General features: G+C 33.4%; 4 protein-coding genes across 11 annotated transcripts in view; 2 read left to right on the top strand and 2 right to left on the bottom strand.

The window, feature by feature from the left end:
- LOC124414241 overlaps positions 1 to 15,300 on the top strand; it is a 35,608-nt gene that overhangs the window by 168 nt on the left and 20,140 nt on the right. For 2 of the 3 annotated variants that reach the window (XM_046895224.1, XM_046895226.1), the window contains exons 2-5: positions 119 to 293; positions 1,310 to 1,395; positions 1,848 to 1,983; positions 3,004 to 3,212. In XM_046895224.1, the coding sequence (XP_046751180.1) occupies positions 119 to 293; positions 1,310 to 1,395; positions 1,848 to 1,983; positions 3,004 to 3,206 (600 nt within the window). In that variant the 3' untranslated portion in view covers positions 3,207 to 3,212. Of the gene's footprint in view, positions 1 to 118; positions 294 to 1,309; positions 1,396 to 1,847; positions 1,984 to 3,003; positions 3,215 to 15,300 lie in introns of all 3 variants that reach the window. The other variant, XM_046895223.1, reaches the window with a different exon arrangement.
- LOC124414238 (WD repeat domain phosphoinositide-interacting protein 3) lies at positions 6,529 to 9,117 on the bottom strand. Of its 2 annotated transcripts, none has more exons than XM_046895220.1 (6): positions 8,155 to 8,177; positions 7,856 to 8,032; positions 7,496 to 7,753; positions 7,127 to 7,328; positions 6,813 to 7,036; positions 6,529 to 6,684 (listed from the first exon to the last, which is right to left on the bottom strand). In XM_046895220.1, exons 2-6 carry the CDS (start codon positions 8,013 to 8,015, stop codon positions 6,578 to 6,580), a joined length of 951 nt encoding a protein of 316 aa, XP_046751176.1. In that variant the 5' UTR covers positions 8,016 to 8,032; positions 8,155 to 8,177; the 3' UTR covers positions 6,529 to 6,577. The 2 variants fall into 2 exon arrangements, with proteins under 2 accessions (XP_046751176.1, XP_046751175.1); XM_046895219.1 differs by lacking the exon at positions 8,155 to 8,177 and adding an exon at positions 8,765 to 9,117 and having other exon boundaries at positions 6,530 to 6,684.
- Positions 9,786 to 11,125, top strand: LOC124414239 (rRNA methyltransferase 2, mitochondrial). The gene has a single exon (XM_046895221.1). It carries the CDS (start codon positions 10,015 to 10,017, stop codon positions 10,759 to 10,761), a length of 747 nt encoding a protein of 248 aa, XP_046751177.1. The 5' UTR covers positions 9,786 to 10,014; the 3' UTR covers positions 10,762 to 11,125.
- The window catches only part of LOC124414235, a 32,440-nt gene continuing 30,557 nt past the window's right edge, over positions 13,418 to 15,300 (bottom strand). For all 5 annotated transcript variants that reach the window (XM_046895214.1, XM_046895212.1, XM_046895213.1 and 2 more), the window contains one exon: positions 13,418 to 14,973. In XM_046895214.1, coding sequence (XP_046751170.1) covers positions 13,887 to 14,973 — 1,087 coding nt within the window. In that variant the 3' untranslated portion in view covers positions 13,418 to 13,886. The remainder of the gene's footprint in view (positions 14,974 to 15,300) is intronic.

Raw genomic sequence — 15,300 nt, 5'->3', positions numbered from 1 at the left:
TATAAAATCGAAAATATATAAAAGAAGAAGAAGAAGAAAGAAAAAAAATAATAATAATAATAATAATTAATGAATAAAAAAAAACAATACAAAGATAAATATTTATCTGTATCTACAGATTTTGTCCGGATTTACTATGATGTTAATGGTTCTTGCTCTGGCACACGCTAAAGAGATAGGCGAGCTTGTCGCAAGGGATACCGAAGATGCGTTGGAGAGAGAAGCGATGGAGGAAATATCACCGAAGCATATGAATACAAAGAGAATGGACGTTGCTCATCACCTCGCTACCGGTGAAAGTTTTGAAAAAAAAAAATTCTTTTTGCCCGCATTCTATCCATCAATAATCTACGATTATCTAAAACCAGTTCGTTTTGAAATAAAAAATATTCACTCAAAACGCCTTTAAATTGAGTAAAGAAATACTTTACGGACGATTCTTAGTAATTGGTTTTTTTTTTTTTTTTTTTTTTTAAATTATACTTCAAATTTAGCGTTTTTCTCGCAATTTGAGAATAATTATACATATATATATGTGTGTATATGGGGTATTCGTCACGTCAAATCGATCAGTGTTAAACCCCGACCATCTCAAAATCGTTTCACGTTTTTTTCTAACATTCTACTCGGTAAAAAAAACGCGGCCTGAATTTTTTTCAATATTTCTCATCAATCCGTTTATTTTTTTTATGAATATTCGAAGTCGATTGCGAAGAATTTTTAAACCCAAATATAACACAGAATTAAATCGTAAGCGTCGAATGAGGGTCAATTTACTCGTAAATGTTCGGTTTTTCTAATTATTAATATAAAGATAATTTTGGGTTTAAAAATTTCAAAAAGTCACGTTTTTTACCGAGTAGAATGTAACATGAAACGATTTTGAGATGGTCGGGGTTTAACACTGGTTGAATTGGCGTGGAATACCCCATATATATATGAAAAATAAATAGCGCGGCAATCTATTTGGCGGAAAATTTCAAAAATTAAAAAAAAAACAAAAATCGTAAGAAGAAAAAAAAAAAATGGAAATCAAGCCTGTACAGTATAACGTAGGAAAAATCGAATGGATTGAGTTTCGAAATATTGTTTAAAAAATTGTTACAGTAAAATTTTCGAGGAAGAAATTTTTATCCGTTCAGCATATCTCGTATGAATAAATTAATAATACGGTTTAAAATAATTAATGGTTATTCAGATGAATCAGAATTTTTTTTGTTAAGGTATCGTGAATAACGCGATAAACAATAACAATACATTTTTCAATGTAATATAAATTTATCTGTTTTTTTTTTTTTCCATTTCTCAGAGGTATTGTACTCCTTGTACAGCGGTCTTGTTATTACCATCATACATTTCGTCTCCTCGATACTTCTTCTCTACGGATCTCTAATGGTGACGTAATTTTTCTTCTTTTTCTTTTTCTTCAACAATTTAATTGAAATGGTTTTTTTATTCCGTTTAAAGTAATTGCAAGAGAACAAAAGGAAGAAAAAAAAAAAAAAATGAAAATACAATCAAATAAAAACGAAACAAAATTGATTTTCAAAATTTATCAGATGTCCGGAGAATTAATTTATTGCATAGAATAGTTGATCGTTGAAATTATTGTTGTTTTTTTTTTTTTTTTCTCTTCGGACAGTCAAAAATAAGACGATATAAAAAATATTTTGGAATCGTAACGTTGCGAAAAAATACTTATATACGCTAAAAATAAATTTGTTGGATTTCAACTTTGTTGAAAGTTTTTTTTTTCTATTTTTTTTTTTTTCTTTTCCTTTGAAATTCGAATATTTTCACGATGACTTGAACATAAATTATTCATATAATAATATGTCACTTTTTAGAATAATCGTCATTTCATGGCTCCATGGATTACGGTTATGATGACCGAGATCGTTGTCGGAATAATGTCGTTGTTCCTCGTCCAGCAGGATTGTCCATTTATCGCGATTTTAGGCGGAAGTGCGGACATTGGCGAACGTTAGTATTCAAATTTGGAAAATTAGTTACGAAAGAACTGAATTACGGAAAGTGAAGTTCAGATGGAAGAAGGAGGATATCGAGTTTCCGAATTATATTCAGATGCAATTTCAAAATTTGTTTTCATGCAGAAACAAATAAAAAAAATATGAGATTATATATTAGGGTGGCCAAAAAAAGCGACTGTTTTTTTTTTTTTTTTTTTTTCGAGTCTCGAGTGACAAAATGTTAGAGTTTGATGTTTTAAGAGCCCACTCCAAAGTACAGTTAAAAAAAAAAAAATTTTAAGAGGTCGCTCCACATTTTTTAATACGTCAGAAATCGTCAAAAATCGATTTTTTTTTCTTCATGTTTTTCTCGTTACGGTATAATTTTATAGACAAAAAAAAAAATAAGTTTCCGAAAGTTTCAGTTCAAAATTTGAATTTTGAAAGGTCGCTCATAATTTTGTTTCAATTTTTTGGTGCATCTCTTTAGATCTTTTCGAGAGACCTTTTAATAGTCATATTAAAATTTCATAAATTTTCTTTCTTTAATTTAGTAAGAAAGAATCGATAACAGTACACCACGACATGAATTAAAAATCAAACAAAATACTGAAAATACAATTTTTTTCATTTAATTATTTGACGATTTTTGAGATTTAAAAAAATTTGGAGCGACCTCTTAAATTTTTTTTTTGAGCTGTCCTTTGGAGTGGTCTCTTAAAAAATCAAAAACTAACATTTTGTCACACGAGACTCAAAAAAAAAAAAAAAAATAATTACAGTCGGTTTATTTACGCCACCCTAATATATATATATATATAAAAAAAAAAGAAAAATTTCTATCACCCGAAAGAAAAGAGAAAAATAAATTATAGATACAAAACACACGTACTTGAGTCTAGAGAAGTTTTTTGCGACAGCTGGTCACAATTTATTCTCCTTTTGTTTATCTGAAGTGAAACTTTTAAAAATTTTCTTTTTCTAATAATGGGCAAAAATTTTCACCCTCATATATGTATATTCCGAATCGCAGGTCTGTTCGTTCTGTTCATCACGATAATCAACTTTTACATATGGTTCGTTGTCTACAGTACCTACAAGACTTTGGAGGGTAAAAATAAGGGTTTGACACACGAGGTTTATTTCTTTAAAAAACAAAACGCAACTGCAAACGGATCCGTTGTTGGTGAAAATACCAAAACTCAAAACAGCGGTTCGCAACCGATTGACGTTTAAATAGGTGTGCAAACACACACATATATGTATTGAAATTGCACATGCATATAATGATTATGATTATACAATATCATTAATCAAATTGTTTTGTTGTCGAATTGAGCGGGAGAAAAAAAATTGCTTTACGTATTGTTTAATACCTGTATTGAAATGGTAACTCAAAAGAGAGGGTGAGAGTGAGTGGAAAAAAGAGAAAAAAAAAAAAAAAATGAAAGGAAAGGAAAATTGATAAACAAAGAAAACGAATTTCATTCAAAGAAGGAGAAGAGCTGGAGAGGAAAAATTTTTTTTTTTTTTTTTTCATCCAAAATGTATATTTCTTTTGTACAATTATTATTATTATTATTATCGATGCGATTATAGGTTGTTGTTATAAATTTATATTATCGGTTGCGAAGATCTGTTCGGTGGTGAAAAAAAAAAAGAAACAAAAAAAAAACCGTTATAATATAATATATATATATATATATATATTATATAAGTAGCATGGAAAAAAAAAGAGACGGTACTAAATATTTAATGATAAAACGTGTAGTTTTTAAAACTACTACGTTACATGTACTAATCCGTGAATAATGTATTTATTTATGAAATATATATATATAAAAAAAAAAAAAAAACTATGTGAAAGAATAAAAATTATAATAATTTTAAGTATAAATAATTAATTTATGAAGCTGATGAAAAAATGAATAATAAACGATGTTGAGAAACAAGAGAAGTTGTTCTCATTTTTTTTTTTTTTGGCAAGCTTTTTCACTCTCTTTCGTGACGGGAAATTAAACGGTATGATAATAATAATAACGACACGGGCGACAAATCGATTCTGAAACGAAATAGTTTTTCGACCCCGAAAAACGAAAGAAGAAGCGAAAATGAAAAAAAAAAAATTAACAAAATTTGGGCAAACAATGTTTTCAGTGACGTGAACAATTGGGATGAAAATAAAATATTCGACCGAAGTTTTTCACTTTATTTATTCAACTTTGTACGCATCACCGTACGAATTACGCTTGTTTTTTTTTCATTTTTTATTTTCTCTTCTACTCGTATCTTTTTTTCTTACATTTCAAGTGTACAAAACAGGGTGGAAAGGAATAAGAAAAAACATTCTTTCGTGAAGAAAAAAAATAATTTATACATGTATGTATATATTTGTTCAAAAAAAAAAAAAAAAAAAAAAAAAAAAAAAAAAAAAAAAAAAAAAAGCCGAGTAATTCCATTAATTATAGGATTGTATTAATAAACTATCTATTTCTAAACATACAATATTTATATGATATTATGTACATTCGCAGTAATAGTAAAATAATAATTAATCATTAATTCAACATTAAAATGAAATTGAAAAAAATAAACTTCTACAAATCACGTGCGAAAATCTTGTTTTTTGTTTTCTTTGTTCTCGGTAGATTTCTCATATAGACACACAATCGTTGCTGTTAATTAATATGTGTTTTGTTTAATTAATCGCATTTGTTGCTGCTGATTTATATGTATAATAATCAAGAGAACAACGAAAGCAATGGTAATAATAACAATAATAATAATGGTAATGGTAATTTTAAAATCACGCGCAAGATATAAAGCAAAAAAAAAAAAAAATAAATAAATAAATAAATAAATACAAAGCTTAACTCATTATATGAATTTAGATTTAATTTTTTTTTGAGCTATTCTGTTTTCGTTAATTTTGCTCCTTTGTCATACCGCGATACGTACGAAGATGAAAGAAATTAGGAAATCGAATAAGGAATAATAGGTTTATGTACAATATTACAAAGAATAAGCTCGAATGAGTGTGAAAATAATTAAAAGTTGAATCGCAAGATTCGGCGAAGGGGTTTTTTCAATGGTTAATTAAATATGTAAGAATAAGTCGCAGGATGACGTTGTAAATGTTTTTTCTTTTTTTTTTTTCTCTCATTCCGATCAATTTCTTCGAGACCTTTTCATATTCGTCTCGATTTTTCTTTCCTTTTACTTTATTTAATTTTCTTTTATTTGCCAAGTAAACCGTCAGAATAACGAGTTAACGAATGACTCGGTTTCTCAAAGTATTGACGTATTTTTTTTTCCTTTCATCTTAGCTTCTTTATTATAACTCAAGATCGTATTGGCATTGTTATTATTATTATGATTATTACTACTACTACTATTATTATTATTATTATTATTATTATTATTACCCTTTTACACCTTGTGCGGTAAACAGCGCGTAATATAAGAATTCTAGGAAAACAGCAATATTAAATCGTGCTACTCTTTGCCATTTGTGGGTGAAAAAAAATTAAACGACGAAATTTATTGATTGATACATGTGAAGAAGAAAAAAATTTTCGACGATTGTTTTGGGATTTTTTTTTTTTTTTTATACAGTACTTTCTTTATACGTAAATTCTTTATGGATTTATTTTCTTTATTTATTTTCTTTTGTTTCGTTTCAACTATTCACACCGTGTATATATATATATATATATATATAATATACAAATTTGTATAATTTATATGATTCTTTTGTAACAATAGATTATAGAAAGATTACTGGAGAAAATATTTTTAAAGCCTTGCTTGCATAGGCCGCGTCATCGATACATCTATCTATCTATTAATTATTAACTTTTATTAATGTATTTTTACAACATATTTGTTTGTTTATTTGAATTGTTTGGTCGAATTCAACGAACGATCGTTACTTGTGTGACTTCTGTTTTTTTTTTTTTTTTTTTTTTTTCTTTCACAAGCGTATTACACACATGCACGTTTTTTACTTTGAGACATAAAATATATTCTTTCATTCGCCACATTGGCCGTTAATAATTGTTCAAATTCAAATATCGACTGTTCGGATGTATACTAAGAATTTTGTAAAAAAAAAAAATATTTTATTCATGATTTTTATTCAATTCATACGAAAATTATGACTAGAAAGTCGTGTCGATAATTTTACACAAAACTTGAGATTTCTTTTGCAAGATAACTCGCTAAAAAAAATCCGAGTGATGTTATATTAGCTCAATGACAAGAGAAAGAAAAGAAAAAAAATGTCTTCGAACACAAGTAGTTCGCTGGTAATAATAGTAATAATAATATAATTACATTAGTGATAACATAATTTTCAAATAATAATAATAATAATAATAATAATAATAATAATAATAGTTATAGACAAACGTAATCGACACTATTCGTTCAATATATCATTATTAGCAAGATGATTATTTCTATTGTTATTATTATTATTATCATCGTTGGTATGTTAAATAAAAAGTAACCTCGGAACTTTTAATACTAAGACTAAAGTTACAATAATAATAATGTTAATAATAATAATAATTATTATTATTAACACGCTACGATAAATTTTACAGTCACATCTTGTCGTCTGTCATTTCCAAAAATTGTGCGTAGAAATCTCTGCTGCATTCTCCTTTGTTGTTGAATAAAAATTTGTGATAGCTACCGTCCGCACATATAACTTTTATTGCGGGCAGAACGACGGGGGGGAAAATAGAAAATGAGAAAGAATTTTTTTTCTGTCTAAATAGATTAGGCGATCCGCATATCAAATTTGAAATTTATAAATACAATTTGATAGGAACTTACCGATTATGGTGTTGTTGTTTTTGCCAAACGCGCACATACACTGCGGTCCACTGGGTACTTGAAATTTACAAAAGCTCCAATTGGAGCTGAAATACTTTGGCAAGAAAGTCGCAGACGCAAGACTCGACTGGCGATTCAATTTCTGATCCTCCACAGCAAAGACATGGACAGTTCCGTGGTCGCTCGCTACGCAAAGCCACGTCGAGTCATGGTTGAAATTTATACTGAAAGAATCAAGGGAATTAAAGGTGAAATGAAAATATGTTAAGCGATATTCAATAGAGTCTGGGCGATTGTTCGAACGTCGTTCTCACCAGTAAATGTTGGCGTGATTCGCCCCTCTTCTTAATTCGTTTATCATGTTTCCGTTCTGGGTGTCGAATACCCTGATCAACGTTCCCTTTTCTGACGCCGTCGCCAACCTCGTACCTTGCAGATTCAGAGATATGCAGGATAACGGCGTTTCGTGCGCTTCTATGTTCAACGGCTGTTTTTCCGTGTTCGCCAGGTCTATCACTGCGAGAAAATAATTTCAGTTTGGCGTTTTTGTTCGGAGGAGCGAAGGAGATATTCTTTATTTAGTTCGTCGAGAATTGTTTTTAGACTGAGAATAAAAATTGTTCGCTCTTTTTGTCTTTGAAACGAGGCGATAAGAATCGAAAGAATCTCGGCGACGATCTTACCTTGAACGTGGCCGTTTTTTCTGCCAGGAAAAGCTAAGAGTGAATTGTTGCTATTTGGACATAGGACGCACAATCCTCTAGGGTTTGGATTTGTTTCGAAGACGTGTAACTGTTGGGGATTTTGCGTAAACGTGTAGACTTTTATCACCCCTTCGAGTATAACGACTATTCGATCCCTTCGTAGTTTGACCCCCTTGACCGGTGCGTTGAACTCGAGTGTTATGGCAGGATTTTTCTTCAGATCGTCCCATATCATGACTGAAAAATTAATAAAAAGACGATGAGAGTCGAGTCGAGAGTCGTCTTTCGAATAAACTGTGCTTGAACGACGCGTCCAGATTTCCGTCCCTTCTCTTTCACCTTTGTTCGTTGGGTACATGGGTTTCGCGCCGCCGCCGACAAGGGCCAAGTAATTGCATCTAAAGAGCATTTCCACATGACCAAGACCTCCGTCGCTGAAAACGTGACGTTCGGTTTCCTTCAACGGATCGCAGTTGTAAACCCTGTATCCGTTCTCCATTCCACAGGCGAAGCAACCTACGAATTGGCAAAAAAGATATTAAAAAAAAAAAACAAAAAACAAAAACAAAAAAACATCAGATCGACGACGATCTGCGCACGTCAATTTATCAAACTAGATAATTAACAACGTTGTGTATATCCATCTTATCGTCTGTTTACAACACATTACGACTACGCGCGTACAAGTTTTATTTTTGTCGTCGAGAGAGTCGTTTTATTGTTTGCTTATTTATTTCCAACGTTGTTATTCTCTTAGTTTACTTATCGTCTCATTGAATCAACCTTGCGCCCTAAACGAATATCATCGAGGATATATATTTGGCGTAGTTTTTGTGCAGGAGAAACGATAGGGAAAACAAGAGGTGTTGGGAGTTGTTGTTTGGGTGAGAGGAATTTTTTTTCTTCCATTTCTTTTCTTTCCAATTATTTATTTGGAGACGTTTGGATGACAGGTTGACAAACAATACGTATTCACATATATATATATATATATATATATATATATATATATATATATCTTTATATACTATGTAACATACATGTATATATATAATCTTAAAAATAAATTTTTATTATGATAAAACGCAATATGACAATATTGCGTTTGAGAATTTAATGGTGATTTGCGAATCGGAGTCCAAAATCTGTGTCGCCGCTGTCAGGTTGCGAGGGGCGGCAGGATCGAGGCGATAGGAGCCGGATTTTTTGGAACAGGCGCACGTTTTGGTCATTTTTTAATTCACGTACCTTGATCCTGGTTGAAACCAGCGTAGAGCAAACCGTTCGAGTGGGGATTACCCGCGGTTAGGTTCATCGCAGTGAAATTATATATATATATATTTTTTTTTTTTTATTCGTTTTTGTACCGTCTATGTATCGAATTTATTCAATGACACAATGTTCGAATCGTTGTTCTTCTTTTTTTTTTTTTTTTTTATTGTATTTTTATCAGTACGCACTAGAAGTACTAGAACACCTTTTACCGATCATGTTTTATGACCGGTTCCGCGTTTACTACTCTTGTCATCCGAGGTCCATTGCGTACACCGAAATCCGAACTGCTCTTGCTATTGCTCTGCTGACACGACCGTCGCTCTGATGCCATTATTGCGCATGTGCCAAACGCGCCATAGACTAATGAATTCTTATGAAGAACGACCAATTCGTTAGCTGTAGTCCCTGAATAACAAATGGAAGCGCTGCGGTTAGTGCCACTGATTGTGAGCGGTTGAATATAGAGTTGATTACATTTTTTAATTGCGCTATTTTTTTTTTCTAAGGACTTGCTAGCACGAGTTTGATGAAAGCTTTGATCGAAGAATTTAAAAATAAATATCTTGGTAAGACTATGTGAACATTACTCGGCGGGTAAGTGGGTCTGGGTGGAGTTAGGGCCATAAGAAAGCGTGTTGGCGATCCGGTAACTTCTTTATCGGCAGGAACCCAGTAAACGATGAAACTGTAAGTCATCTCTGTATAAAGTTTGGTAGATTTACTCTTAGGGTTTGCGTCTATTCTAACAGGATTCAAAATGAGAAATCAATCTTTCTAAATATGTATAAAAATATTGTAGGCATTTTTTGAGACTTTATAGCGCCTCAGGATTGTCCGCCGGGTGTTGCAAGCTTCTATTTAGAACCTTGACTAAATTGAGCTGCAGAAATTATGTCAAGATGGCGCCAGTGCGCGGTAAGGATATACATGTAAATTGATATAAATAAATAATACAACGTAACGTGTTCCTAGCAAAAAAAAAACTTCTGCTTCACAAGAGAACTAAAGAGTGAAAAAGAATACAGACACTGCTATTCGAGCTAAACCGTTTTCTTAGAATCTACATCAACATCGTAATTACTGTTGTTCAATTATCCAGCGCTATGTCGTCGGAAAGGACATAACCTGCAATCACAGTGCGCGAGGTGTGCAGCAAACTAAACTTAACGTAACATAACCTAACCTATCGGTTCGAGTTTGCAACTGTGACCTTGAGATAAAACATGGCGTCGGCGCGCGCGCGATTATCGATAATTGCCAGAGGCGTGTGCACGAGTGGAATAGCCCGGCGCGAGACGCCGAATAATTTGAAGGGTCGTAAAACGAGTTCGCAGTTATGGCTTCGCAGACAATTGGCCGATCCTTATGTCGAGAAAGCAAAAATTGAGAAGTACAGATGTAGAAGTGCATTTAAATTGCTCGAGATGGACGAAAGGTGCGGCATACTTTCGCCGGGTATGACGGTTGTAGACTGTGGTGCTTCGCCCGGAAGTTGGACGCAAGTGGCGGTCCATTTGACCAACGCCAAGGGCAAGCAGGACGGTAAACCGGTCGGTAAAGTAGTGGCTATAGACAAGTTGCCGATTTACCCTATCGACGGAGCCTTCGTTATAGGCAACATGGACTTCACGACGCCCCAAGCTCAGGACAAGATCAGGGAACATCTCGCTGGCAGTTCCGTCGACCTTGTCATGTCGGATATGGCGCCAAACGCGACCGGCGTGAAGGAAATGGATCACCAAAACATCGTCGCTCTAGCCTACGTCGCGCTCAAATTTGCCCTCGTCGTATCGAAGCCCGAGGCGTCGTTTATCGTCAAACTTTGGGACGGCGGTGCGGCCAAAAACGTCGAGGACGATATCAGGAAATTTTACAAAACCGTCAAAGTTCTCAGGCCCGATGCTACCAGAACCGAATCTTCAGAAAAGTTCCTTCTTGCCAAGGGATTCAAGGGTCTCAAAGTCGGTTGATAACAGTTGACGTTCTAAAATTTTGTCATTCGAATTTGACGAGAAGTTGGTTGGATTAACGAACTGCACTTTAGACTCTGAAATATAGTTATAGGGTTGCATTTTCTATCATATATATAAGTATAGTCTTATCTTTTCCTTGATTAGCATCAAATTTATCATAGGGCACCATTGATTGGATAGCTTGTAGATTATGTCAACTTATCGCAAAAAAAAAAAAAATAAATAAATAAATAAATAAAACAAAACCAAACCACAGCCTTCCGTTTTGCACCAAGTAATTAACGTTTTCCTGCTTTGCTAAACTAATTCGTGACCGCACAATAATCTGATTATTATAAAGTCGACCCACTTTTTCATAAACACAAAGTTCTATTTGTTTATTTTTTTGAGTCAGTTATAACGTTGATACTTTGAGTACGGTTTGGGAGAATTTGGGAACATTTGAGATAAGGCAGTATATACATATATATATAATAGACTTGATAAAGTTGCTGTACAACTGTATAATAATAATAATAATCATAATAATGATGACAATAATAATAATAGTAATGAAAATAATTATGATAATAAGTAATTAATACCGTTCATATTTAATACAATAACAACACGAAAGTTTCCATTATTTTGAATATCATAATATATATTGTATATACAATTATTTGTGTTTATTTTCTTGCTCTCGTTTTCTTTTTTCTCTCTCTCTCTCTCTATCTCTATCTCTCGCTCTCTCTCTCTCTTTCTCGCTCTTTTTTTAATAAAATTAAATATATACACAAAATTGGACGTTACGACAAAAATCCATCAATCATTATTTAAATAGACACAGAAATACAACACAGGCTTATACATACATATACACATGACATATACATAAACAGACACATACGTATACATATATAGGTATAGACAGATTGTTACTGGCCGCAATCCTTTTTTACTTTTCGTTTTTTTTTTTTTCCCCCCCTAGCTTGTCTCTTGACGGTAAAATTTCGAACAATATTGTTTACAATATAGTGTGTGTTTTTTTTTTTTTTTTTTTTTTTTTTTATATATAATAATCAACTATGAAGTACGTTTACCGAGATATAATAGAAAGAAATTCATAAATCTAAGAATATAATATTCAAACGAATAATGAGAAAACTGGGTAAATTCCATGCCGGGGTATAATGAGATGTGATTACTTAAAAGTTTCATTCCGCGAACTTAGAAAATTTGTCTCAAGTACGTGAAGGAGAAAAACAATTTGTCAAAATAAATTTTTACGTATACTATGGCCGTTAATTTTTTTTTCTTCTTCATTTCGGCTGTACGATAATTTCCATATCATTCGGTGATAATATAACCGAAAAAATTATCGAAACGGTCTAATCGTATAATTCGTACTTTCCATGCTTTGTAATTTTTTTTTTTTTTTTTTTTTTTTTTGAGTTTCGTTTTTTTTTCTCCTCGTTGATACATACGTCTCAGAATTACGTTACACGTGTCCACATAGGTAATTAGGTTCGATGCCTCTATGTACCTATGGTACTATACATAGGTATATAATTTAAATTTAAACAGCTGATAATACATAGGTACGTAAACTACATATATATAGAAATACCGTTATAGGTACCTAACAATACACACATACATAATACAATTAATACGTACATTTTTTTTTATATATATATATATATACTTTCGTTGGTAAAAATTGCGAACGCACACACCTATACATACACATACACATATACATACATACATACATACATACATGCATCAATACGTTCCATGCATTTATATCACACACACACACATCGTATTATATTATAATAATTATCATGATTATACTACGTCTGTATAATATACATATATAGATATATATATTTATAATATTCCATCTTGTGCATAGAATGAAAAAATTCGCGATCAAGTCAAGAATAATTTATATATATATATATATATATATATCATAATTATCTATTGTACAATTAAACACGGTTGTCCTGAAACTGATTTCAAAACGGTAAATTAATTTTCTTTATAAATTAAACTTAATTATAATAATCATAATAATAATAATAATAACAACAACAACAACAACAACAAAAATACACTTTTATAATCTTTACAATACGATACTATCGATCAGTCTGTGTTTTGGAGAAGTGTCTATCTTTAAATTGAGGAACCGAGTCAATAAGAATCTGACTTCGTCGATCTCTGTAAAGTTTTTATTGATAGTTTTTCTATTTTTTTCCTTCTTTCTTTCTTTCTTTTTTTTTTTTTTTTTTCTTGTTTTTGTAATTGCATTACGCGTTACTACTTTCTTTGTATCTATTCTTGTGTGAATTTTTTCATTCCCTCGATTGGAAAATATAATCAGGAAACATTTCAAATATTGACTTAAAGATTTGGATAGGTGAAATGGTTTTGATATTACTATTTAAAGATATTCTTTGGAAAATATGAAATATCTTCTTCTTTTTTTTTTTTTTCCTGCATGTATATATGTATCACTCTGTCGTTATTTCATAAATTATAATAATTCGCTCATCATTGGCGCAGCTGACTAAAAAATGATAGACCCTGCGTAAAATTATTTGCATATAAATCGTGCCATTACTTTATAGACGTCAATTATTTTTCAATTTGTTTATGTGGTTTTTTTTGTTTTTGTTTTTTTATTTTTTATTTTTTTTTTGTTTCTTCTTCTACAATGCGGGAAGGATAAGAGAATTTTGGCAAGCTAATCACTACTATCTCTACATGCAAACGAACTATTAGGTATTAGAAAGATTTTTCTCAATATATAGTTTAATACCCTTCAAATTTTTCCACAGACACCATACTAACTCTGCTCAATGTTAATAGATGTATAATAATGGTGGAAAAAAGTCTCACTTGAGAATTTCTAGCGGCTCATTTTTTTCCTACATACATCCATTCACTTCTTCACACACACACACACACGCACACACACAACTAAAATCATCGTCTCATACATACAATAACGAATCAATTTTTATATACCTATATAATATTATCGTGATATTGATATATATATGCATACATATATTTGGCACCGCTCTGAAAATTTCACTAGCTTCGAACAAGTCAAGTGTAGATTGTATCTAACCGATCCGTTGTACCGTACTGGGCGATCCTGTACCTCGGAAATTTCGGTTGAATACACGCTGGCCGGGATAAGCTCGAGGCAAAACATCCCTGTAAATACTGCTGCTGGAAGGTGGTGGTGGGAGACCCCTGATTTGTGAAATATCCGAAGAAGGACCTCTCGATCTATGGATCATGGCGGGGTCTCTGATCAATGGCATCCTTTTCCAAAACCTGAACAGCATTGGTGTCTGTCGTTGAGAACCGGGACTTCCGGTCTGCGGGGGAGAGCGTCGACTACTTCCGGTTTCATGTCCGGCGGGTAGGCCGATCCATTGGGTGTTTCTCTGGTCGAGTTGATCCGAAGTAACTCCGGTGGTAGCGTCCTCGAAGGGTGATGAGATCCGTTCCCGCCGCTTCTTGTAGGCCAGGTTTTCGTTTACACTGTTCGAATTGTTGTCACCCGGGAAGAGAACGTAGCTTGACGAAGGGTTCGTTGGGTCCTCGGGGAACCTAACCCGACCTTGATTCGCACTCGAGATGGTCCTTCTCAGCGTCGGAATCACCTCGGCATCATTGGCGAGTAGCGATCCTTGAGGGACTGTTGAAGAGTCGTCCTTTGACTCCTTAGTGCTCGCTCTGTCAGGGCGACGATCGTCCTGTGGTGAGAAGACGACCTCGGGATTAGACTCGAAGAGCTCGGACAGCGCGTCGGGCTTCTTCGGGGTTGCGTGGAGACCCAGAAGCGTCGTTTCCATGATCATGTCGCCCCGGATGCTCGATTCGCTTGATATCTGGCTGACTTCCTCCTCTTCGTTCATCGGTGGCTCCTGCTTTATAGGGTCCGATATCAATGGTCTCAAGTTGCCTGGTGAGACCAGCATTCCGGCTTCACTGTGCGTCAGCAGTTCCTCCTGGTCTTCGGGGTCAAGTGTCGTCCAGATCAGGCTCTCTTCATCCTCGAAAGATATCGTCGAGGACTCAGTCGCGTCGTCGCCTGATGTAGTTGCCTCTTTTTCCTCCTCCACCACCTCCTCCTCCTCCTCTTTTGCGGTGGTGAACTCGGACTGTGTTGTTGCCTCCTCTTCTACGGTACCCACGGAGCTGTTGATGAAAATCGGTAATGACGGTTAGCAATTTGTTGTCGAGGAAGTTTTTCGATCTTAAGTTTACATACATTTTGAAAATAAGTGGCGAATCGACCCTCAAAGGTGAGGTAGAGTCCTGATTCAAGTGAAGGCTATATTCACGCTGAGTCAACACCAAAGTCGAATTTTCCTAACTTGACACTACGGATTGTAATCTTGCTTAGTTCGTTCCGCTAGGCCCTGCACGCATGCTAATCCACGTAATGCTGGATCTTGGTCTCATTTATGTATGTACATACGTACGTTACCTATGTATAAGTACACCAAATGACCGTTACTTTTA

This window comes from Diprion similis, chromosome 13 (genome assembly GCF_021155765.1).
Source record: "Diprion similis isolate iyDipSimi1 chromosome 13, iyDipSimi1.1, whole genome shotgun sequence".
NCBI classification, from domain to species: domain Eukaryota; kingdom Metazoa; phylum Arthropoda; class Insecta; order Hymenoptera; family Diprionidae; genus Diprion; species Diprion similis.
The sequence above is the reverse complement of the archived record's forward strand: the minus strand, read 5'-3'. Positions and strand labels throughout refer to the sequence as shown.